This window comes from Argopecten irradians, chromosome 1 (genome assembly GCF_041381155.1).
Source record: "Argopecten irradians isolate NY chromosome 1, Ai_NY, whole genome shotgun sequence".
NCBI classification, from domain to species: Eukaryota; Metazoa; Mollusca; class Bivalvia; order Pectinida; family Pectinidae; genus Argopecten; species Argopecten irradians.
Window position 1 is genome coordinate 29937335 of NC_091134.1, and position 26189 is coordinate 29963523.

The 26189-nt window shown below is 36.0% G+C and overlaps 1 protein-coding gene across 2 annotated transcripts; it reads left to right on the forward strand.

The window, feature by feature from the left end:
* The first annotated feature begins 875 nt into the window (after window positions 1–875).
* On the forward strand, window positions 876–22751 carry LOC138323492 (PR domain zinc finger protein 4-like). Of its 2 annotated transcripts, none has more exons than XM_069268147.1 (12): window positions 876–999; window positions 3944–4030; window positions 8011–8127; window positions 9072–9941; window positions 10332–10619; window positions 14447–14584; window positions 14969–15133; window positions 15985–16097; window positions 16653–16863; window positions 17970–18251; window positions 18813–19520; window positions 20638–22751. In XM_069268147.1, the coding sequence occupies exons 2-11, from the start codon at window positions 3985–3987 to the stop codon at window positions 19271–19273; spliced, it is 2691 nt and encodes an 896-aa protein (XP_069124248.1). In that variant the 5' UTR covers window positions 876–999; window positions 3944–3984; the 3' UTR covers window positions 19274–19520; window positions 20638–22751. The 2 variants fall into 2 exon arrangements, with proteins under 2 accessions (XP_069124248.1, XP_069124241.1); XM_069268140.1 differs by lacking the exon at window positions 20638–22751 and adding an exon at window positions 19746–19839.
* Window positions 22752–26189: the final 3438 nt, after the last annotated feature.

Below are 26189 nucleotides of genomic sequence, written 5' to 3' on the forward strand. Positions count from 1 at the left end.
CATCTTAGCACTGGATGAAATGGGGGTAGGGTTGCGAGTTACAAACTTCAAGCTTACAAAATTGTGAAATTTTGATCGAGAACCCCGTGTTTTTATATGATATTTGAAAAACATATTACCTTGGGCATATCATATACAAATATTGTGAAATTGACATGGGTTTTCATTTCCTTTTTGGCTTATTCATTGATTTTTTACGGGCGAAAATATGGCAAAACATGGTAATTACGTATAGAAACGGTGCTGGGAAATAACAAAAATTAGTTGGCATTTGTAAAAATAAACTAGTTTTGTATATTGTTCTATCGTAAGAAATTTAGGACAAAAAATCAACAGGATCGAGACTACATTCACCCTAATATTACAGAAAACATAATTTTATGAATTTTTCTATTTTCGGTCAGCAAATTTGCATGGATGGTATATATCAAGCTCAAATATCTCAAAAAGTGTTTCGAGAACACCCATTTATCTTTACAGATTTGAAATCTACATGAAAAATGCAAGAAAATAAGACCTGTTAGAAAAAAATGACATGGTTTTTTCCAAAAGTATGGAGCTACCTTAAATTAAGAAAAATGTGTGCCAATCTGGGTTACATGACGTTACCTCTTTATCCATACAAAAATTAAGACCCACAAGGGCAGATAACTCTGTAACATGCAAATACAGAAAATATAATCAGAAGCCTATGGACGGACCACAGAGGCTGACCGAAGCGTCTGGGCACGAAAGACAAAGAGAAAATAAGCCCGCCATAACAAAATGAACTTGCAGTCTCTGTCAACCTGACGCTGCTGATCTGTCCAGCGTAAGTGTATTCAACAAGAGTCTAGTTGACCTGGACTATACTCGGGCGGAAACTCGAGCCGGAAGTCACAACAGCGCTTTCACAACACGAGTTTTGAGAGTAGGCCTACAGTAGCATCGAGTGCAGTCGATGCCTATGCAGCTTTCAGCAGATTTTACCAATTTTGGTCGACTAAGGGAAATATTTTGGTGAGACATGAACAGGTTGGGCACAACAAAGTAAATATCATGGGTAACAGTTACCCTTAAGCTTGTGAGTAACAGAGTAATAGTTACCCAAATCACAGGCGTCTGCATTTGGTTTTGGAAAAATACAATGTCCTAACCCTACTATATTATATTTTTTATCAAACCAGAAGCAGACGCCTTTGCCCAAATGAGGCATTCTATTAAAAGAAAAGTGCATAAAGTTATTTTAAACATTTTTATTAAAAAGGGAGTAATATTTTTTACATTGCACCATTACAAACATAACTACAAATATTAGCTTCCCAAAAAGCTGAGTGAGTTTAAGGGCTTATATTGGACTTGACTATGTCAGTTGTATACAGTTATATGCAGGATACTGAAATGAGACTTTTAACTTAAGAATTCCATATTATTAGCACACCATATGTCTAAAATAAAGTAAAGAACACGATGGTGTTGTCAAAAAATAAATATATATTCCAATTTGATTTTAAACTTAATTAAAATCAAATTCCAGAAATGTACGAAATTGAAATTCTAAGTCACAACTATATGTTATTGCCTAAAATATCAATAATTATCCTATCATATCTTCAATCTATGCGTATTGACTTTTAGAATTTAATGATAACACCATATACTAAAATATCAGACCTAAACTTAAGCCGAATATCTTTCAAAAATGGCTTCACGAGGCAAACATGTTTTTTCCATAAGAATAGTTTGTATGAGGCCATTTAGGGTAAATTGTGTGAAGAAATTGTAACAAATAATAATAATCCTACTTTCTAATTTATTAGCGATGATGGTATTGATATATTTATTGGATTAATATATTGTTAAACATGAAAATACCGCTGCCAACATGCATTTTCAACACACAATCATAACCTGTGGTACACCCATGGAAATGTCAACAACACACCTGTCACATTTCTGTCATTTTGAAGATGAGCTTATTTTTTTTTGCTGAATGTTGAAAAATATGGCATGTGATTGTTTGCTTAATCTATGCTTTACAAACATATACGACAAATAAACATGTTGCTGTGATTAGTCGTTTCATTGGATATTTCCATTCGAAGACTCCACTGTGGTTAAAGGCCCACTACCTTCCTGTAACGGCTTTTAATTTTTAAAATGGGAATGTAAAACAAGATCGATAATTTTGTAGAGTCTTAAAAATTATCATCTTACCGTTAATACTACATTTATCATCACCTTCTGAACGATTTGATTAAAATAAATAAAATGTTTATTTTCATAACGCGGGTCGTATTATGTTTCCTGCCGTCGTCCTAAATACCACGCGGTAGTTGATTATCATTGCGCCAGACGACAAAACAGCGAATTGACTCTCCACTGTTTTCATATATTACGCAGGAAATGTTGCATATGTTTGGTGTCGTAACCTTATTTTAGGTCATCGGTATGCATTTTCTGATGTTATTAATGTTTTTTAAGAAACCTTTATATTTTGCTCCGGAAAGGTAATGTGCCTTTAAGTATTTTTAATGACATAAATGACAAGATGGCAAGAAGAAAGTGAAAGTAAAAAGCGTGCCGACGACAGACATGCATGTGTTGATTGCAAGGTATTTACGTTATTTGTTATCGGAAAAATGTCATCCTTTGATATGGCAAAGGATTTGTTCGAGATTGGCATAGTTTCTGTTGTATTAGGTTTTTATTTCCAGCCACGTGTTCCGTCCCACATTGCTTGTGTGTAAGGCAAATGTGTCCAAAAGTCAAACTAGCATGTAGCTTGCACAGGCGAAAAAGTGAACAAAACTCGGTAAATACGTATAACCACAATAACACTGAACATGTATGGAAGGGTTTTTGTTTACAAATATGCATTATTATAATGGATTTCAAACAGTTCTTAACACCGTCAAAAGTTAGATTTTTAGTTGTTACAAAGTTTTTTTTTCATAAATGTCGAGTCTCAAGGTTTATGCATGTATTTGAAAGGAAGTGAGGAAAATATTAGAGCATTCCGTGCAGTTTATAGCTTGTTTGACAAATTACGTTTCACAACCTCCAAAATGGCAATAGTGTCGTCCAATTTTAATTGTTCTGTTGGAAGCTATTTTATAATTTGTGAGCTTGTGTTAGTGCAAGGTAGCCAGGTCTAGTACAGACGTACAGTTTTTAAAAATCACACTTTTGTTATCAACAAAATAAAAAAAAAATTATGCAGGGACTGCTAAGCTCAGAAAAAGGCGAACACTATATTTTATATGTTTCTGTGTTTTTCTATGTTCTGTTTTAATTCCGCTCTTAGTATGTTCTGTGGTCCGTCAATTAGCATCTACGCATCGTCTGATATTATACAATGGTGTACTAAATAAGAAATATAAAAGTAATGTCTCAAGCATGGTATACAACTACAGATATATTTGTTCCATCTTTAAATGGAACCAGATTTCATTGAAAATGCCTGATTAATTTCTAGAAAATCAGAATACTGTTACCACAAATGCTTGTTCTGTACTGAAATCTGACCAGATTCAAGCGCTGTGTGACCATGATTTATGTGGAAGATAGCGTCTGAATCCCGGCAGATTGAAGTCTGTTTCTGTAATTCATTTAAATAGTACTTTAACAGGCATCTGATTCAAGCATTCTTGCTACATGACTATCCTGCAAGATGGCGTGAATTGCTTATGAAACTAACTGGTACGCCTCAAACAGCATAGCAATTACTCAAGAGAGTAACTGTTACCCATAAGAAGGATTGTGCCCAACCTGATGAAAGCATTAGTCAAAGCTTAGCTAATTCCTATTCTCATCGAAACTATTTTATATTAGGATGTTTCAAGCGACCTCGTGGTATTGAACCTAAATTAGCATGGTTAAGTATCTCTAACTAAAAAATAATTTTCTGAAAAAATCTTATGATCAAGGAAAACTGTTTTATACTCACTATTTATCATTATAGTTTCCACAAGTGATGTCACAGACAAAGCTTTCAACATCAGTATGACTTCAACAAATTCAGATTCCAGTAATCCACAAAATATGGCAGGTATGTAATCCAATAATCCACCAGATATTGTTGGGTATGTAATGTATATATATATAATGTAATACATATTCCAATAATCCACAAGATATGGTTGGTATGTAATGTAATACAATACTCCAATATTAATCCACAAGATATATCGGGTATGTAATATAAAGTAACATATATTCTTATAATTCATAAGATATGTCGGGTATGCAATGTAATTTAATACAGATTCAAATAATCCACAATACAGCTATATGTATATGGCTAGTATGTAAATTGGACCCGTGATAATCCGGATGCCGATAGTCCGGAAAACTCACAATCCGGATGGAAATGTCAGGGAACGGATTTCCTTAATATTATTTGTACTCACTAGTCCGAAAATTCGGATTCTGAATCCGGAATTCTACTTTGGGAATGAAACATAATTTTCATTAATCAATTCCCACAATAATCCGGACCATTTTCTGCGAGAAAATCCAAGGCCAGCTACAGTTTTGTGTAAAATACACACTACAACTTGACACTGTGTGTGTTGTCATAAGGATGGCTGCCAGGTCATAGCCACGGGTGTTTACTTGAACACCTTTCTCACTGGTACATGCAGTCATGTAATGATTCATTGGTTTTCTATAGGAGATCAAACTTAAGTATTTTAATTGAGATAAGCACTATATTGTTAGCCACACGCTTTTAAACATGCACTTTGAGCTTGGGTAGGTATGCTGTCGATACCTTACTAGTTTCACATGCAGAATATATCGCTCTGAGTTTTGGATACAATAAGTGATATTTCAGAAAAGATGGCGATGACGTCACACAAAGGTACATCCGGGGGCTCAAAGGTACAACTCCGTATATCTGTACACATTAACATGGTGGGAACACAGCCGCTTGCGATGTTTGTTTACATTTTATTGTAATAATAGTATGGTAATCCGAGAATTGTTGCTTTATTTCAATTTCAAAAAGTGTAAATAAAAACATGTCAGAATAATATATAGATATAAACATATGGTATTCATATGTTTCACTATGTTTACATTCCATTTAATTTTCCACCGTCACGAGAATAAACGCAGTTGCCATTACGTATTAACATTGACACTATATTGCAGATATCAGCATCAAATTAGAAATTAAATTCCAAGTTCCCAAAATATCATACTGACATTTTATTAATATTTGCTTAATTTTGATAGGAAATGAATCAAACTTAGTTAGAATTATTACGCTGCGATAGCATTTTAGCATTATAAATATATCCATAATAGTCCTGGCCAACCCCCAGGGGTAGATGGGTGGGGCCAAAAAGGGTCAAAATGACTTTAATTAGAAAAAAAAACTCTTCTGAATTCACAGATTTGATGGAACCAGATACTCTTCATAGATTGAAAAGTCAGTTATAAAATCACTTTATAAAATGATTTCAAGGGCCTGATGGGCCAATATATAGTGTTTATATGTCTTTGTTTCATTCTAATTCCAAACTCATGTGACCGCTTAGGCCTATAGGCCTCTTGTTTTTATTAGTCGCCATACTGTGTTTCTACCTTTGAGGACCCGGATGTAAACTTTCTGTGACGTCACGCCATCTTTTCTGAAATCTCCTATACTCACGAAAGTAATAAGTATTTTAAATGTATGTGAATCTATTCGATTTCATCGTCTAATATGGTATATGATATAAAGGCTACGGCACATGCCATATACAGGTGTGACATTGTGCACAAAGTTAGACGTGAATGTGCACGTGGTTGTTACACACGTATGGAAATGGTCAATAAAAACACACAATATGTATACAAAATAACAATTATATTAGTTCATAAAATGCTCACAACTTTTTATTATCATAGTTTTCTTATGCCAAGAATGTATACTGACGGACTTTAAAAACGCAACTCTAGGAAAAAATAAAGATATACTAAAAACACCAGTATACATATTTGCCCACAGTAACTATTTAATAATTATTTCACATCATTACCAATTCATTACACTAAGAAAAGTTAGTGGTCAATTCAATATTGATCAATTAATCCGCGTTGAAAACGAGGTGGACACAGTTTGAAGCGTTTCAGTTAGTATCTGGTATGACCCCCATTTGCTAACATGCATGCTTGAATTCGAGACCGCATAGAGCCTGAGGTACACAGACATCGAATAAACCTCAACGGGAGATTGTTCCACTCCTCTTGCAAACATGTGGCCAATTCCTGAACGGCAAGTGATTGACGTTGACGTTTTTGAAGTCTTCGACCCAGTTTGTCCTACACATGCTCAATTGGGTTCAAATCAGGTGAACGAGTGGGGAATGGCATAACATTCACTTGATTTGTGTTTAAGTAGTCCATCGTAACATGTGCGGTGTGCGGGCGCGCGTTGTCTTGCAGAAACGTCAAATTAATGTTGCCATTCTGATGGCGCTGCAGCAGTGGAATGAGTTCTGGTGCCAATACCTGGTCAATATAGCGTCGAGCGGTTAGGGTATTCCTCAATATGATTAGGGATGACCGGAAGTTGTGGTTGATGGCTCCCCATTCCATCACGCCGCCACCGCCCAAACGATCACGTTCAAGAAAGCAATTCGAAGAATATCATTCATGTCTACGTTGATATACATGTGCTCTTCCATCGGCATTTGAGAGATTGAATCGGGATTCGTCGGTAAACACTACATCATGCCAATTTCATTGATTTGCCAGCTTATCTCATGCCCATTGTACTCGGATGGCCCAATGGCATCATGTAAGAATTTATCCAATGAGTGGGTGTCGACACAAAATCTGCCTTTCCTTCAGATGCCTCCGCACAGTCCGAGGGTGGATTTGACGTCTATGACAACCTACTTCATTTTGTGCTGTCAAAACTGTGGTCCTAAACCTATCTAGTAAATGACGTTGCCGTATAAAATTGTCCTGACGCTGTGTTGTGACGCAAGGTTGACTGGGTTGTGGTCGGTCCTTTACACTGCCAGTTACCCTTTGTCTTTGTACCAACCGTGTTATGGTTGATTTATGGACGTTAAAGCGTCATGCAATGACGTTATGCTGCATACCTGCCTCGACAAGACCGAGAGCTGCATATCTTTGTTGTTCTGTAAGGCGTGGCATCAAAAATGTTGCACACTAATTTCAAGACGGCGTAAAAATGAGTTGCCCCGTACACAAACAAAGTGTTGATGGAGTAGATATCTGGTAGAAGTACCCGGAGTTGCATGTGAAGGTCGCCTTTTAATTGCAGCACATAGGGTCAGTGTACCATTATGGTTGGGTGATTTCGCATGTTTTTGCGGGATACAAATTCGCAGGTAAAAGTTAAGAATACATATAACAATCAGAACATTTGAGTATGGCTGGAAAAAATTAAAATTTTAAAATTTTCTTGATATAAAGTCTGTAAGTATTGATATTGATCCTTAGGCATTTTAAAACATAAATTCCGTACAACAGATCAAGAGTGGGATACGTAGCTATATGCATACATAGTACACAATTAATAATGGCTTTCGGTTTCATATTTTAGAAAGAAATATGTTTGTGTAATATTCTTAATGTAATAATATGAAAACAACACCTATAAAACATAACAAACGAATATACGAATTATACTACACATATATTACAAAAAAGCCTATCATCCATTACAAAGTCAAGGGGAGTAACTCATACATGACAATATAATTGACTAAGAACACGGAATTTGCCAGTCAGGAAAATTTGTTTAGACTGGGAACGAAGGTGTCCGGATTATCAAAGGTCCACTGTTTTGGTATTGTAACTACATGTATATGGCAATAAAATAGATACCACATTTCTATAGCGGAATCAGGAACCTCAGATGCTCTGTGAGACTTATAAACAGAATCTGAAGAACCTTTGAAAGCAAAAATTTAAGTGGCTGAAGATTGTGTTTTAATTTTCTGATGGCTTTTTGATATATGTTAAATTTGAACAAATTGCTATAATGATGTAATATTCTTATTTTAGCTTCAGAAGGTCAGATTTCTGCCGCTCTGACTCTTCCACAGGGAATGGGACTCCAAACCATGCCAATAATGTTGTCAGTTAGTCTCCCTGAAAAGAATACAGCAAATTCCAAAATGAGTAAGTATACTAATGCATCATTATAGATAAATGATGTTATATGGAAAAGGAAGTCTTGGTTATGGATTTAAAACTACATATTGTAGTCTTGGATTGGATAACCAGATAGCCAGACTATGGTTTTGTTAGTACCATTGATTTATCCATTACATGTATTAATTAGCAATTCAGTTATTTGATAACCGCAATGCACATCTGATATATGCCAAAACGCTCCCCAAAGTGTTGAAAATTAACTACTGTCTTCATTCCTAGTAAAAGGCACACTTGCTTTTAGAATGTACATACTTTATTTCAAACATCAAAGAAACAATTTAACAAAGCATGACAATTTATTGACTCGTGCCCTATCTGGGCCTCGAACTCACGATTTATGGCACCCAATCGCCTAGCCAAACATACCTGCGCCTTCTACCACTGCGCCACATCCACATCCCCTTTTGTAACATCTCCCATCACATTCTTGATCTGAGGCTTGGCCTCGATGGTGGCTGTGTTTTTCTTGTCATTCCCGCTAGTAACTTTATTTTATTAACTCATTCACCCCTGAAATTTCATAATGGACTGTTTTAATCCTTGATCTAGGAGAGTCTAAATGTGTCTTCAGGGGTGAATGCTTTGATGAACAAAAATAAATTTGATGTGGTAAGTGAGGTCATACTGCAGTGACACGCGCGGAAATACTATGAGCTTAAATCAAAGCAACCTTATAGCTAAACAGTGCAATTTTCTGCCTCAAATTCAGAGTTATCATATAAACATACATGTATTCAAATATTGATACATTTCCTCATTGCATGTTTGAAACTTGAAAATCTAACATATTTCATATTTTGAGATGTTGGTGTATAATAAAGAAAACAGTCCTGTATATAGTGATTTCTGAAACCTGAGATTTTATATTTCTGAATAATAAAAAAAGATGTAATTGCCTTGTCTTTCAGGTGTGTTGCCTCCTGTCCTTCAATTGATCCAACAAAGTGGATTACAAACTCTATCCCAGATCTTCCCTCAAGTTGGCGCCCCGCTGACAAGCTCCTCCCAGGCCACATCCATACAAGATTATACAACTCCAGCCCATCCGTGTGTCACCGCTTGCTTGACAGATACATCACTGAAACCGCCAAGGACTTCTTTTGACCTGTCCTCCATCCTCAAACTTGGAAATCCTAATGAACTGGTATCAATTCAAAACCGTTCATCTTTGGCAAATGCCTCACTGAGTAGTCTTGCTAACATTGTACAGGAGACCACTAATTCCCAGGTGCTACATCCGACTCTGAATAACTCCTCTGAACAGGCCGGTGATAATGGAGAGTCTAGTGTTATCCACTCTTCACTCTCGTCCTCACAGACTCCTGCAGTTCTACAAAACTTATCTGTGCAAGATGCAATAGCAGTTCATTTAGGCGGTGGAGAATTTGCCAGATCTGATCTCATAAGTCCCCAACTAGAAGCACTTGTGTCTAATTCGGCATTTATTCAACAGTGTGCCAATCAAGACCTAGCCAGTGGTCAGTATTTGACCAATCAGTCCTCCCATCTGACTGACCACCAATCAACAGACTCCCTTCAGACACACAGCCAACATGCCGGGGAATCCCTGATGTCCGTCGGTGATGAGTGCCAGATGACCTCTGACCTACAGTCCAGCATCCCTAGCCAGATGTTGTGTACGAACACGGATCTAGGACACCAGCCTGACAGAGCAGATCTGACCGGCCAAGAACAGTTAACTCAACACCACATAGAAGATATTGGCCTCTCTCAACAAAAGTGTAATGATGTAGCCATTGGCAATGAGATGACCGTAGGTAAGCAGTGTTCTCTTAAACTTTGTGTGCAGTTTGATGTTAGGCATTTGCATAGTATGATAACACACACTTCTACAATTCATGACGTGGCAGGATATTTAATGTAGTTTTGACATAGCATCATGTTCAAACCACAAGCCTGGCCTGCATCAAGTAGGTGTGCCGAACAGAGTTTCTTCCACTTTACAATCACTTTGTTCTACTTTGACCTGAGGTAGCATTTAAAAATTACTTAAATATATGGATGTGCAAAATTTGGATTCTTTAAAATACAATTTTCTTGTTTTAAAATCAAAATTGAGATATTTTTTACCTGGAAAATTAAAGGGCTATTCAGTGTCAGTAGGTTACAATCCCCAGGAGGTTTCAATGTATTTGGTTTTGTTTCAGTTGGTTACAATCCACAAGATTACTTACAAATGCAGACGAACCTTGCTTCAGCAGCAGCTGCATATATACCTATTTCTGAGGAGCTACCCAATCAGGATCCTTCCACAGTGGCTGCTAGTCTGGCCAGTCAGATCGAGGCCATTTCTAGTGCCATAACCAGTCAAGATCCCTCCACAGTGGCAGCTAGTCTGGCTAGTCAGATAGAGGCCATTTCTAGTGCTATAACCAGTCAGAGTGGCTTTGTTCAGTTGCCCACCACAGGATCAAACCCACAGTGCCCCAGCCATTGTAAGATTTTATTTACATATCAGCTGAAGTCTCAAAGACTAAATAAGATTTAAGATATTTTTTTTTGGATTCAGACTGGATTTGTCAGTCTTAGGATGGTGAACAGTTCTCCTATAATCCTATAAGAAGTAGATAATAATGTAAGAAATAAACCTGAAAACTCTTTGCTAGAACCTTACTACGCTGTTTTTTCCTGTTACTTTTATAACTTATTTGATAGATCAAACAAAATTTTGCAAAAAGAATGAATTACTTTTACTTACATTAAATCATAAAAGATGATCTATACTCTAAAGCGGGAAATCTTTGTGGAACATTCAGCCTTAAAATTTCAAAGTTAAATTTTTTTTTTCAACATGCATTTATGTAGGTAATTACAGGTAAATCGCTACAGGTAAATCATTGAATTCTAAACACATAATTGATTTCATAGGCAGACATACAAATTGAATCATCCTAGGTTGTTTATTTTTTTATGACATTTAGTTTGTTATAATGTGTATACATAGATAGTGGTCACTAGAGGTTTATACATTTTTGTTATACAGTCTATACATAGATAATGGTCACTAGAGGTTTATACATTTTTGTTATACAGTCTATAGTTAGATAGTGTTCACTAGAGGTTTATACATTTTCGTCTCAGGTGACCTATTCTAATTGCCTTTTGTCCGTCGTCGTCCGTCGTGCGTCGTCCGTCGTGCGTCGTATGTCCATAAACAATTTACATTTTCGACTTCTTCTCCAAAACTGCTGAAGCAATTTCAATGAAATTTTGCACAAACCTTCTAAGGCATAAGGCCAATCAAAATTGTGAATTATATGGTCCCCACCCCCCAGGGAGCTATGGGAGGGGCCAAAAGGGGTAAAATTGACTAAAATTTCAAAAATCTTCTTCTCCACTCACAGATGTGATGGAATTAAATACTCTTCATAGATGGAAAGGTATTGAGGTCCTTTACCAAAATTGTGAATTATTTGACCCTGGGGTCTCACGTTTCCCCCTGGGGAGGCATACATGCCATACCTCCCGGCGTGAGACAAAATCTCCCATATTTTAAAGCCTTTTATTGTCTCCCGGCAGGAGAGTCTAAATTCCCGATTTCTATAAACCCCTCCGTTTTATTTTCGTTGCCACATTTGTGTACATGCTAGGTTAATTTTAGTACGAGAGTAACCACTCCCTGACCCCCTGACCAACGACCAAGTGACCCTAATTAGCAGCCTTGGGCTATTTCCACCTTGGCTTGTGGCGTCACTTTCACTCACGTCTGTGTATTACGTAAACTGAAGTCAAGCAGCCGATCGACCGCCTAGAAAACAATCAGCTGGCCTTTCAATAAATTCTATGACAACAGCCAGTGAGCATTACAACAAAACAAATACTGCTTACAACTGTGAATGATTTACTCACGTTTTTAATGTTAAATAGGCCTATCTGTATTTGATGGATGTCACAAACTTTGCAATCGTAATGGCCGCCATTTGGGTAATTGTAATAGATGATCCGGATTTTATAGAATTTCCGGATTTCCTAATAACCACGTTTTTAAAAATGGAAAAAGTATTATTTTTAGAATTTCTGTGTGAATTTATTTTTAGAAAAAAAAGATATTGATAATAAAAAATTATCAGTAGTAACTGAATTTAAATAAATAAAATTAAAAAAGAAATTTACTTTTTTTCTCTCTCAGATTAAATTACATTTTGAATACTACTGTAACGATTCTGTTTTTTTTTTTAATTTAGTGCTTGTAAATTTAGAACTTTATCTAAGTTAATTATCCGTTATTATGAAAGATTATTAAAAAGCTAGTCTAATATTTCGAACAAAAAAAATGCTCCAGAACTGGGTGTATATAGGGATGTGACTACTTTTGCAAAATCACACATTCCTTTATTTCAGTAAAATTCAATATGAATGCAGAATTCCATCATAAAAAAGCAGATATTTAATCTATTCATATATGTCGCGTGTATACCTCCCTCTTTTGAGACCAAAATCCCTTTAAATGGTTATCAATCTCCCTCTCCACCCCTAGAAAAATATGGCATGTATGGGGAGGGGGTCAAGTTTACTATAGTTTATATAAAGAAAACACATTTATGAGCATTTTATGCTCAATTTTAATACGAAATGAGTCAAACTTGTTTAAAATTATAAGCATGAGATAACATTTTAATATCATATCTATATTGGTCCTGGTCAACCCCCTCGGGGCAGAGGGGCGGGGCCAAAAGGGGCAAATAGGCTAAAACTTTAAAAATCTTCTTCTTAAATACTGGAAATGGTAGAGTCAAATACTCTTCATAGATGGACAGGTCTTAAGGTGTTTTATGAAAATTGTGAATTATATGACCCTTGGGTCTCAGGTTTTCCCCTAGGGAGGGGGTTAAGTTTACTATATATAAGTTTATATATGGAAAACACATTTTTGAGCATTATTTAGTCATTATAATAGGAATTTAGTCAATTGTAGTCAGAATTATCCCTATGTGATGGCCATTGAATCTTATTACCAAATTTTCCATGACTGATCCCCAGGGGCCTTAGGGGCGGTCCCAAAACTGGTCAAATAGGCTAAAACTTCAAAAATCTTCTTCTGAAATTCTGGAACTGGTAGAATCAAATACTCTGCATAGATGGAAAGGTCTTAAAGTCCTTTACAAAAATTGTGAATAATATGACCCTGGGGTCTCATGTTTCCCCCTGGGGAGGGGGTCAAGTTTACTTTAGTTTATATAGGAAAAACACATTTATGAACATTATTTGCCTATTTTTCATAGGAAATTAGTCAAACTGGGTTAGAATTATTAGCCTGAAATAGCATTTTAACATCATATCCATATTGGTCATGGCCGACCCCCAGGGGCCAGAGGGGCGGAGCCAAAAGGGGTCAAAATGGTAATTTCAAAAATCTTCTTTTTGAATTCACAGATTTGATGGAACCAGATACTCTTGATAGATTGGAAGGTCTTAAGGCCCTTTACAAAAATTTGTGAATTTCATGGCCCTGGGATCTCAGATTTTCCCCTAGGGAGGGGGTCAAATTTATTATAGTTTATATAGGAAAACACATTTAGGAACATTATTTGCTTAGTTTTCATAGGAAATTAGTCAATCGGGGTTAGAATTATTAGCCTGAGATAGCATTTAACATCATTTCCATATTGGTCCTGGCCGACCCCCAGGGGCGAGAGGGGTGGGGCCAAAAGGGGTCAAAATGAATAACATTTCAAAAATCTTTCTCCTGAATTCACAGATTTGATGGAACCAAATAATCTTCATTGATTAAAAATTTATAAAATCACTGACTGACTTCAAGGGCCTGATGGGCCAATATATATTTATAGTGTTTATATGCATGTCTTTGTTTCATTGTGTGTCTGAACTCAGGTGACCGCTAAGGCCCATGGGCCTCTTGTTGTTATATACTGTATACATAGATAGTGGTCACTAGAGGTTTATAGTATATACAGTCAGGTTATATAGATCCAGTGTGCCATTTTGACTTCTCAGGAGTTATGGCAGTATCAGGAGATATCAAATGTATATTTCATAATAATAAGCTTCTTTTAAATAGGCAGTGTTAAAATTTTATCGGAGTTAGTTTTGGCAATCTACATAATGATACACCATATCACTTGGCTAAAATTTCCGGCTATACAGTACCTTACAATCAACCAGAACATAAAACTAATCCATAAGTTGTCAATCTTTAGGTCTTCTGACATCGACAAAGTCTCAAGTTACCTATTCCAATCGCCTGTGGAGTACGGTTAATATAAGTTGTCTTAACTTGTCTCAAATCCTGATGTTTTTGTAGTGGTTGATCTGGTTCTGAAGCTAGCAGGCAAGAGGGATGCTAACACACCACCAGACACTGCCCCTGCCTTAGCAGTCAGCGTCCCTGTAGAACCAGTCCTAAGGTCTGGCCTGGCTATACCTGAAGTCTTTGTGTCTTGTAAGTTTCAAACACTCAAATACTGTATATTCATTGCTAATATTGACCAAAGAAAAAGATAAAGTTTTAAGTTTTTCCTATGAATACCATTTGATAGTGTTTACTAACACATAACTGTGAAATACATGTAATTATTTAACATGGCCGGGGTTTAATTTTCATGTTGATCGGTTATTGATCAAAATCAATGAATTTTAGTCCACAGAAATTGATTTTTTTAATGAATGTACACAAATGTCAGGTAAGTTTATGCATTCATTTGATGATTTATTGCCCACTGCATAAATAAAAGTCTATTTCATTGTTCAAACAAAGATAGTTTTCACAATTTTGTAGGCTATATATGTTGGGTGTCAGATTGTGATTCTGATGAAACTGTTGTAGTTTGTGTGGAGTGTGATTCTGCCTCCTCTGAGACGTCTCCTTGCCTGGTCCATAACCCAGAGTATACTACGATTGGCGACACTCCTATCCCCAGCAGAGCTCGGGCATCTCTCCCCACATGTCTCTACCTCAAGTCTTCAGATACACCTCTACAAAAAGTGATGGGTAAAACTATTTACAAAGGCTTGTGAAAAAATGAAATACATAACATAACATGTCATTGCTATATCAGGAATCATATGTTAATAATGAACTTTTTCTAGACATGTAACTGAACTGATCTTATTAATGTTCATGGTAAAGACAGAGTGTTTTAGGGATTGAATTATTTTTCAATTAGGGAATTAAGATTACTTTTCATTGATAATAGATCAAGTGTCTAGATCTGTTAATGACTTAAGCCTTATCTTTGTCTGTTTGATACTGTAACTTGATAAAATAATACTTTTAGGTGTGTGGGCAAACTCAAAGTGTAACTTGATAAAATAATACTTTTAGGTGTGTGGGCAAACTCAAAGTGTAACTTGATAAAATAATACTTTTAGGTGTGTGGGCAAACTCAAAGTGTAACTTGATAAAATAATACTTTTAGGTGTGTGGGCAAACTCAAAGTGTAACTTGATAAAATAATACTTTTAGGTGTGTGGGCAAACTCAAAGTGTAACTTGATAAAATAATACTTTTAGGTGTGTGGGCAAACTCAAAGTGTAACTTTGATAAAATAATACTTTTAGGTGTGTGGGCAAACTCAAAGTGTAACTTGATAAAATAATACTTTTAGGTGTGTGGGCAAACTCAAAGTGTAACTTGATAAAATAATACTTTTAGGTGTGTGGGCAAACTCAAAGTGTAACTTGATAAACTAATACTTTTAGGTGTGTGGGCAAACTCAAAGTGTAACTTGATAAAATAATACTTTTAGGTGTGTGGGCAAACTCAAAGTGTAACTTGATAAACTAATACTTTTAGGTGTGTGGGCAAACTCAAAGTGTAACTTGATAAAATAATACTTTTAGGTGTGTGGGCAAACTCAAAGATAAAAGCTAACAGCAAATTTGGGCCACTGGTTGGAAAAGTGAGTTCTTCTGCTCCTGGCGAGTCCAAACTGGGCTCTCTTCCGGAGTTCAAGGTAAACATCATTCAAGTCTACTATTATCACCTACTACTGTGGAATAGTTACCTTTTGCTGTGGAATAGTTTGTGAACTATTCCACGTGAAAACGTAACTATTCCTCAGTTGAAGGTGAATGTAGCGACTGGTGAACATAGCTTAGCATGTAGTCAGAAATACATTTTCATTGAATTTCTTAAAATCCTCAGAGAGATGGAGTAAAGATTAAACTAGGTACTTGTCAACATTGTTGTGATGAAATATGTAAACCTATTTTCATGATACTGATATACATATATATATGTATACAATTTTCATCACTTCATTCCAAAATAAATTTCATCATTTCTTTCACAGCCACTGTATCCATAACCCAGAAAGGAATTCACTAGTAATGGGCAAATCCAGAACAGAGAATATTAAATCCCATCATACAAATACTAAATTTTCTGCCCAAATGAAATTACAGAGGCTTGACATGCTTTTTAGCTCACCTGGCCCATATGTTATATACAACAATTGGCCCTTGATTGTATCTGGTATTTGATTTGTGTAACTGTTGTAATGTTACAGGTTATATACAGTGACAAAGTTGACCAGTATGATTTGGAGGATGAACAAGAGTGTAACTGGCTCAAATTTGTACAGATGGCACGAACAGAGGCAGCTCAGAACATGGTAGTCACACAATTAGGCTCTGAGATCTTCTTCTTCACCACAAAGGAAATCTATCCAGGAGATGAACTACTCTTCTGGTACTCCAAGGATTATGCCCGTTTCTTAGGTAAACACTACACTCACACTACAGTCATTATTCAGAAATGATTTCTACCGATTGAAGAGGAGAAATTGTTATTAGGTGTCAAGTAATCGATTTTATTCGTCTTTTGTCTAGGCCCAATTTCACAAACATTCCTTAACTTTAAGGAATTTCTTAAACTTAAAATTCTCCAAAGGAGATATTACAGAAGTTAAGGAAAGAATCTTAAGTTAAGGAGCCTTCCTTCAAATCTGTAGTTAAGGAGTTAAGGAAAGTTAAGGAATGTTGGTGAAACTGGGCACAGTTGTCTCGGGTCAAATGTCCTTAACCAATTTACATTTTTGAATTCTCTATAAGAAATAGAACAAATTCAGTAAAAGTTTTGCAGGATTCTTCAATGGCCTAAGATCAATCAAAATGGAGGGAGGGGGGGGGGGCAAAAGAGGTCTTATATTTTCTAATCTTCTTCTCAACTGTCAGGTTTGGTAGATGGAAAAGTACTTTCTATACATTGCTGTGCAAAAATATTTGAATTTTATAGCACTGGGATCTTAGATTTTCACCCTTTTGAGGTGGTCAAGTCTACTGTATTAATCTATTTATACAATCTGCAAGAGCAGGAGGTAGGTGGGGATATACTGGAATCAACCTGCCTGCATCTTCTGGACCAATGAAATATGGAGGAGACATAAAAATTAGCCATGTATTGTTGATTGTGACATTCTTGTCAATGATTCATGACATACAGTTACTTTCTATATGGCTGTACCATACTACAAGTCGATAGGCTTTCTGTATTGATGTTGGAATGGTGAGATACTGTATAGCCTTGTTTTGCTGGGCTGATTCATATAGACATTTCAAGAGAAAATTACAAAAAATTTGACCCTCAAAAACATCTAACTACATGTATAGGCCATAGGGTATTACATTCCTAGGTGATCAAGACTTCATTTTCTAAGAAGAAGCTCATTACAAAAAATTGATTTTTTTTTAGCTTTATGGAGATCTACAAAATAAAATAAGATAATGTTTTAATAGATCATGTGGATAATGTTTAAAAAAAAGTTTCTAGTTATTCATATGATGTTTTCACAAGTAAACTAACTGCGAGTATGTATTCTGTTTAGGAGTACCAGTGAGTCCCGAAACCAAGAAGGTAAAGACCTGTTACGTGTGTGGGAAGGTGTTCGTAGGCCGTCTCAACCTGAGGGCTCACCAAAAACTGGTGCATGCTGATGTGGTGAAAAGGAAGTGGAATTGTAACATGTGTGAACAGGGATTCACATCATCGGCCAAGCTGAACGACCACATGAATATTCATATGGGGATCAAACCTCATACCTGTCAAGTGTGTGGCAAAAGATTTACCGACCAAAGTAATCTCCGCCAACATCTACACACTCACACTAGTAAGTGTGTGGATTCATGTACTATGTAACTTCCCAAAACCAATCTTTCTCAAAACTGATTACCTCATGAAAACTAATACCGATGTGATGTACAGAATTAATTCATCTTTATCAAAAATGAAAAAACTAAGCCTCTCTAAACCGACCAAAATCCTATGAACAAACCATAATCGGTTTAGAGAAGTTCCACTGTAAAAGGAGAGAGAAAAATCTTAAATTAAGTGGTATTTAATGTTTCATCAGTAATGTTTTTCCACAGAATACAGATGGGAGGAAGACATGGCGAAAGTTCTTTTTAGGTTGTGTCCTATACTTTCATTCATCGATCTGTCCTACTTGTTTAATATAAAGAGTTCTAACCTCTACACTTCAGATTATTTAAGAGGTCATACTTAAATCATAATCCAAGAGAATGTTATTATGTCCTAAAATGTACCTATCTCAGACAAAAGTTCTGTCCTGGTGAATTTAATTTTATTTAAGAAAGCTTTTTCTAGAATTGAAGATAAGTCCATTGGATAAAGGCTCATTTCTGATGTCAAGACTAATTACATTTTGTAGATGTGAAGAGGTTTTCCTGTACTCAGTGTGGTAACCAATTCCGCCAGAAGATACATCTTCAGACTCATATGTTGACTCACACGGGCGAGAAAAACCTTCAGTGTAGGTACTGTGTCAAGAAGTTTGCACGTGAATCGGACCGCAAGCAGCATCAGTACCAGCACACAAAAGAGAAGATCTACCAGTGTATGGAGTGTAACAAAATCTTCTACAAACTTCAGAACTACAAACGACATGCACTAATGCATACAGGGGAGAAAAACCACGCCTGTCCTAAGTGTCAGAAACGATTCTATACCAAATACCATTTACAGCGTCACTCCAAAACCTGTAAGGGAGCGACAACCAAGATATATCTCAACAAACACGAAAAAAATCTCAACTTAGAGGAAATAGCCAACGAGCTGACAGCTGGTCCATCTGCTTCTAGAACCATGGGGAACAGCACTGCTACGTCATAGTTACCTGTTTATGTATTTAATCTAGTGTTAGTTTGTAGATGACTGTAGCTCCTGATCGTTCCTTTAATAACTTACTGCAAGCAGCGTTTCTATAACAGCATCTACAATGTACCACTGTACGTGTCTGGACAACAAAAGGAGAACACACGCTATATCAAACAGATTGAGATTAAGGATAATAGATTTTTGGCGAGGTCATTATATGTGGCAGTGCTCAGATTGTAGGGACATCACAACTGAGTGAAACGTGAGTGTCATTTTATTTAAGAATGTTGTTAGTTTATTCCTAGAATTAAAGATAAGGTAATTGGGTACAGGATAAGGCCATCAGGTTGTCGGTTCTTATGTCAAATAATCAAAGTTGATAACATGTGATCAATTTTAATTCAAACCATAATTCTACTGATTACTGGATGATTTATATGGAGTAATGATGACATTATGAATGCTATTAGTTTTCTTGATATTACAGAAGGTAGATGATGTTGCTGTGCTGCTGTGTATGAACAGAGAAGGCTTTGTCTGATATTACAAAGATGTCTGACTGAATCTGTGCCTCTAGTTATGACTGTGTGATGGTTCGGTGCATTTCAAAATTATTAGTTAATTTTGATATATCTAACTGTTGCATTGGTAGTTGATGTAAAATTTAAACTAACGGTATAAGTAGGCACTTAATATTGGTAAGCCTTGATAGTTGGAATATTTCGTCATTTTAATGTAGTGAAATCACATATATGTTCATAAATTGACATAATTCAACTTAAAAATGTTTTATGGATATTATTATTAACCTGCAAACTTTCATTGCCATGGCGCAGTGTCTGTCATCTCGGATCCATTAATAATTCCCTTAAATGGCTAAAAGTAAAGGATTATGTTTGGTTTGGCACCCAATTTCATCAAAAAATATTTTATGATTAAATTGTTAATTTCTAAATATCTAGTACATACCTGATAGAATTAGTGTGATAGATTTGTATCATTGTACATGTAGTTACTATGGTAACCATCCCAAGTAGGCCTAAATTGGAAAATTTTATTGCCTTGGCCTGATTTTATCTAGACTACCCTGTAAGAAAATTGGGTAGGGGGTAAATTTTGTTCAAAAATTGTAACATATGAATGTCTTAAAATATATTGAAAAATTCTATGTTTCAATAACTATGATACCAGAAAACAAAATGGAGGAACAATTTGTTACAGTGGTCTCAGATAAAGGGTAGTCATTGACTTACAGTAGTTTTTAACCAATACAAAATTCTATTTAAATTTTAAAGTTACCTATTGCAGAATGTTTTATACAGTTGGATAGATAATTACATTAGAGGTATGCATTTATATTGTTCTTTTCTGTTTTTCAGATATTGGTGAAAGTGTAAGCTGAAAAATAAGACAAAAAAGAATGGGAAGCTTGACTGTAAACTTCAGCAAAACTATGTGGTTAAGGACAGAAAGTGTATAAATCAACCGAGTCATGTTCAGGAAATCAATTCAAAGAAATCATTTTTAAGAAATAATGAATGTAAGCCATCAGATACAAGAGTGTCGACAGCTGCCAAGGAAAGTAAAGCATGCATTACTCAAGAAGAGCTCTCAGGTCAAAACTTTTTCTGTTCAGGTTACGTTATTGTTTCAAAGTTATTGCTATTTTTCGCTATTGGGGTTATTTCATCAACACATCAACCCTGCTTCAGGAATTTCAAACTTTAGTTATATATATAGGGTTAATTTCGATAATAAAATTTCTACAGTAAACCAATGAAGGCAGTCCAATGATAGAAGCAAATGACGAAGTCCTGGGCTCAGGTTGATGTGTGTAAAAAAAAAAAAAAAAAAAAAAAAACTAACCAAAAAAGAAATGAATAAATAAATTTTTTTTAGATGATCAGCAAAATAAAAAGAAAAATTTTGAAATGGTAGAATTTAGACATGCTCTGTTGAAGGGCACAACTTTCTTTTGCAGCTACTAAATTTCGCAATTTCCACTTCAAAACATTTTCATGAAGATGAAGTGTCACAGATTTATAATTGAATGCAAATAATGGACTTTTATTGTGCAAGAATTGTGGAAAACATCAATTCGCGGAGATAAACTTTTATGAATATATCTTGATCGTAAAATTTGGGTTAATAAATAGCATGCAAAAAAAAATTGGTTTACAAAAAGCTCATCTGTGTGCTTATAGAGAAAAAAAAATCTATACAAGATCAGAACAATTTCTACTTCTTTTTATACTTAATTGAATGAGGTACTGATTGTGCAAACCACAAAAGCAGAACAAATTATTTTATTTTGTGTGTTTTCTACATGTCGGGTCACTTTTCATCTATGTACTTATGGAACTTTAGACACAAACTCATAGTTATATTCAATTTTTTCTTAGCATTTGAGATAGGCTGATACACTAAGTATAGCCATACACTTCAGATAAAAGCAAAAATTACTCCAGAAATAATGCAACCCTTAATAAAAGGTATGCACTTTTATGGTAGGAATGGAAAAAAACTGACATACAATATGCATATATATAATATAATAGCTTTATGAACAAATGACTCGAACGCAAAATATACCGTAAGAAACTTTTACTTTTGATCACATTTTATTCAAACATAAATGTTTTTGGGCTGAGGGGATGTAAGAGCTGTGGTTTTTGACTCTCCAGCAAATGACCTGGCCTACAGACACTTAGACTTAACATCAATTCTGATTAATAGGCAGAAAAGTGCTTGTGGTATTTATAGAACTTCGACTCATACAGATAACTTGTCTCTTCATATCTGTCGAATTCCACCTTTCTGTTAGGTTGTCTTCTAACATCACCAGTTTGTATTTGTTGAACGCCGTAATAAACTCACTAATAGTTAATGTTCTATTAAGACATGGGTCAGTAGGGGCTTTGACGTTAAATTGAACCCCTTCAGTGTGTATAACGCAATCTTTAGCCACTTCGAAATCTGGGATTAATAACGGCGCTAAAGTAACGTCCCTTCCCTCTATAATCTGTTTCGTAATGTTGTCTGAAATTATGTCCATAGGAGGGAGAGAATCTGGTAGTATACTGTTTGACGGCTGTGAGTACGCATCTGTGTCTGTGATTTGTTGTTGTTTACGTTGCCCTCCTGAGTCCCCGACAGCCTGGCCATGGCAGTATCTAGTCCCAAACAACTTAGCCATCAAAGTGTCTAGTACCCAACAGCCTAGCCATGGCAGCGTCTAGTACCCAACAACCTAGCCATCGAAGTGTCTAGTACCCAACAGCCTAGCCATGGCAGCGTCTAGTCCCCAACAACCTAGCCATGGCAGCGTCTAGTCCCTAACAACCTAGCCATGGCAGTGTCTAGTCCCCAACAACCTAGCCATGGCAGCGTCTAGCTTGTTATGATTGTCTAATGCATTATGCGTAACTGTCTCTCTTTGCATTCCCCGAATTAGAAGCAGGTTGATGGTTGTTTGTAGCTGTTGCATTATCCTGCTTTGCTAAATGTATTCTGTGTAGGGCTGTTACGAGTACCCGAGTACCCGGTTACGGGTCGGGTTGGGGATGTAACCGGGTCAAAAAATGTGTACCCGGGTACCCGTCAAAATAGGACAATTCGTCTGGATGTACGTAAACAAGTCTAGAACTTATATTAAAAGTATTACAAAATCCAACTCATTTGTTTTTGTTTTCATTCACCAAGGATGAAACCTTATCTTTTCAATACATTTAAATTCTCATGACCGTTTTTTGATGCGAGAACAATCTACTTGACGGACATGTGCACTTAAATAGGTCACACTATAGTCATATCGGATAACACAAGAGACCGTCCGAATGTAGTACTTCCTGTTGCGCATGTGCAAAAACATTTCCTCTGGGACTGGTATAGCTACAGACACGCTGGCTAGACTGACACTTTACGGCAGCTCATTAGCAGTTATGAATGTCAAATAGAAATGAAGTAGACACTTAACGACTGAAGCTATCTTTACTGAACCCACATATGATTTCATCGAATCTCCGTCCATCAACCAATCTTTCCAAACAACAAACACAACGTAATCCAATTTGTTACAAAAGCAGTAGATCTGTGTCGAGTACCCGGGTACGGGTCGGGTACTAAAATTCGGGTACCCGGGGACAAAATTTAGTACCCGTGACAGCCCTAGATTCAGTATACTGTATGGGGGCTGCCCTATTTACTGCGCACACACTCTATTGTTCTGGTGACTGAACTTCCGTTCACATCAAATCTTCTTTATTAGGGTTAGTTTCCAAACATGCATCATGATAAGTAATTTCCTTGTTCACCAATAGGATTGCTCTATTACTGGTCCGTTGTTGATTACTCCCAATTTCCGTGTTAGTGTCATGTGTATGATGTTCGTCTGCTATGGTCGTCGTCTTTGTTTCGTGTTCTCAAGGAGTCAATCTTTTAAATTAGCTTTTGACATAGAACTAGGAGTCCAAATGCCCATCTCTTCTGGTTTTTTTATGAAAGATCTCCACAGTCCCAATTATTTGGATTTTCCATATTGTATGACGTTGATGTTTCTGGTCATCGTCGTTTGTTTGATCATCTGTCCACCATTGTTTACGATCGTCCATTTTCCCAAAGTCTTGTAATTTATCCAATATTACCAATTAACAGGAATGTCCTAGTGTATAACAGGACTCACCGAGCAATAGAGTTGTGCCTTCTGTATCCACTAGCATCGGCTACTTTATATGAGTGTAAATTCTGATATTATAATCTGAATTCAATTATCTTAAAATGATATAATGACCTTGATAAACCAAGGATTTTTAATCTTAATAGAATGGTGTAGTTCTTGTGTCTTCCCTGTTGATCAAGTTTAGTGAAATTTTTATCTGATGGTTGACCAAGTGATATTTTTTCTTTCAAAGGGCAGAATAGAGTTGTGTGGTATACCATGTCACAAGACTTGCATGCTTTGACTTCTTTGCCTCACTGACCAAAGCTAAAAGGTCTCTCTTACGCCTGTCTAATTTGATGTGTTTTTCTATCAAAAGTGCTGCTGGTTTGGCGCTGAACATTTTGTGATAATCGTAGAATTTGATGTATGCTGCTATCTTTCAGGGTATGTACTGCACATAACATGTTTGTATTTTTCGAAAGCCTTGATGGATTCTTGGATTGACAGCTGACAGTTGGATTTACCTATCAAGTCAATTGTCGGTGGTGTTTTGAGGGCAATCGTAGTTAGGAATCAGCTAAGATGCTTATTTGACATCCTTACCTTCAGTAATCTGTGGTTGGAGGGACAGCGAAACATTGTCTAGGTTTGTGATTCAGTATGATCGGAAAAAATAAATAAATAAATAAAAATAATTAATTAATAAATGAAAATCAATAAATAAATTAATAAATGAAAATACCGGTTAATAAATTAATAAATGAAAATAAATAAATAGACAAGAAATTTGACGAAGCTGATGGCATTTAAAACAAGATGAAGACACTAATTTAAGACAATTTAGTAAGGCCTCTAAAAAGCATTCTCTGCTCATATCTTTTCTTTTCAACTTAATAAGACTTGCCCACTGATTTTGTTGAATACACCAGCTGTGGGATGGGGATCCATCACGGGGGACCACTACCATTCTGTAGGAGGTCGGTGATCAGTCCCTACTGGGTCTACACAGCTGACGACATGGTGGGTCTTTCGTCAAAATTGATATCCAGGGTCGACGCTGGATCTTTAATCCCTAACTTCTGAGGTGTTTACCAAGAAGATAAATAAAAATTAATATATAAATAAATAAGTAGATAATTGATGAAGCCATGGCATTTATGTGTGTATTCAGTCTTGTTCTTAAATTGAAAAAAATAAATAAAATAAAGTAATGTCTTATCTCTTCAGGATTTCCTTTTGACCAGGCATGTAGGAATGGTGATGTAATTTTAGGAATCATTGTCTTGTTATCAGTTTTCTCTTATCTGACCCAAAGGTTTACATGATCGACATAGCTTGCTACTACACTATACAACTTTTACATTAACATCCTTACAGTCACCAATCCCTCATCTCTGTAATATAAATCAATGTAAGGATCCTAGTTCATAGAGATCAGATACAGTCTCAAGATGTGTCACATTTTCAGGAGAAACACTGTTATCGTTGGATATCGTATTAGTCTTGAGGTGTTTCTGTTATTGTTCTCTCTCATATACTCACCATCTCCAAGTTGAAAGATCCACTGTCACTTGGTCATTGATCTTCACGTCTGTTAATTAAGGTCATGATGGTCTAATGTAGACCCATGACGGTCTCACTCTGTTATTTAGTTTTAAACACTATGTTTGGTGATGATTTGTCTGATGCTTTAGTAATCTTTAATTTGTTTATCTGGTAGAAACTGTAATTGGTTGAAGATCTGGGACTCCTATAACAACATGTTGGTATGGGTCCAATTTTGACATACATGTACCATATTTTTCCTATTAAGAGCGCCTCCTCTAATAAGGGCGCCCCCACGTTTTTTGCCGGAAAAAATCTACTAATTTCATACAATTTTTGTGCCAGATTGTGACGATTTGTCTTTGCAGATGCTAATAAAATACTGTTTCACTTCATTTCGATGCTTAACATATATCTGATCATTCTGTATAAGAACTAAATTTATTGCATTGGACAACTTAAGACATCTTTGCCAAGTGTTTACACATAGAAACAGCGAGAATGCCATGTTCAAAACAAAACATGTCATTTGAATGTCCCACACATGTGTGTGAATGAAGACTAACAGGCAACAACGTTTTAGTGATGTTTATACAGGTTTTATGAATACTTACTGTATATCTATGATAAAGGTTCCTAAATAACAGAATGTTATCATTTCTAAACGTTTTATAGTGTGCTTTTGTCGGTATTTCCCATTTGTCACAAAATGAAAGTAGCGATCGA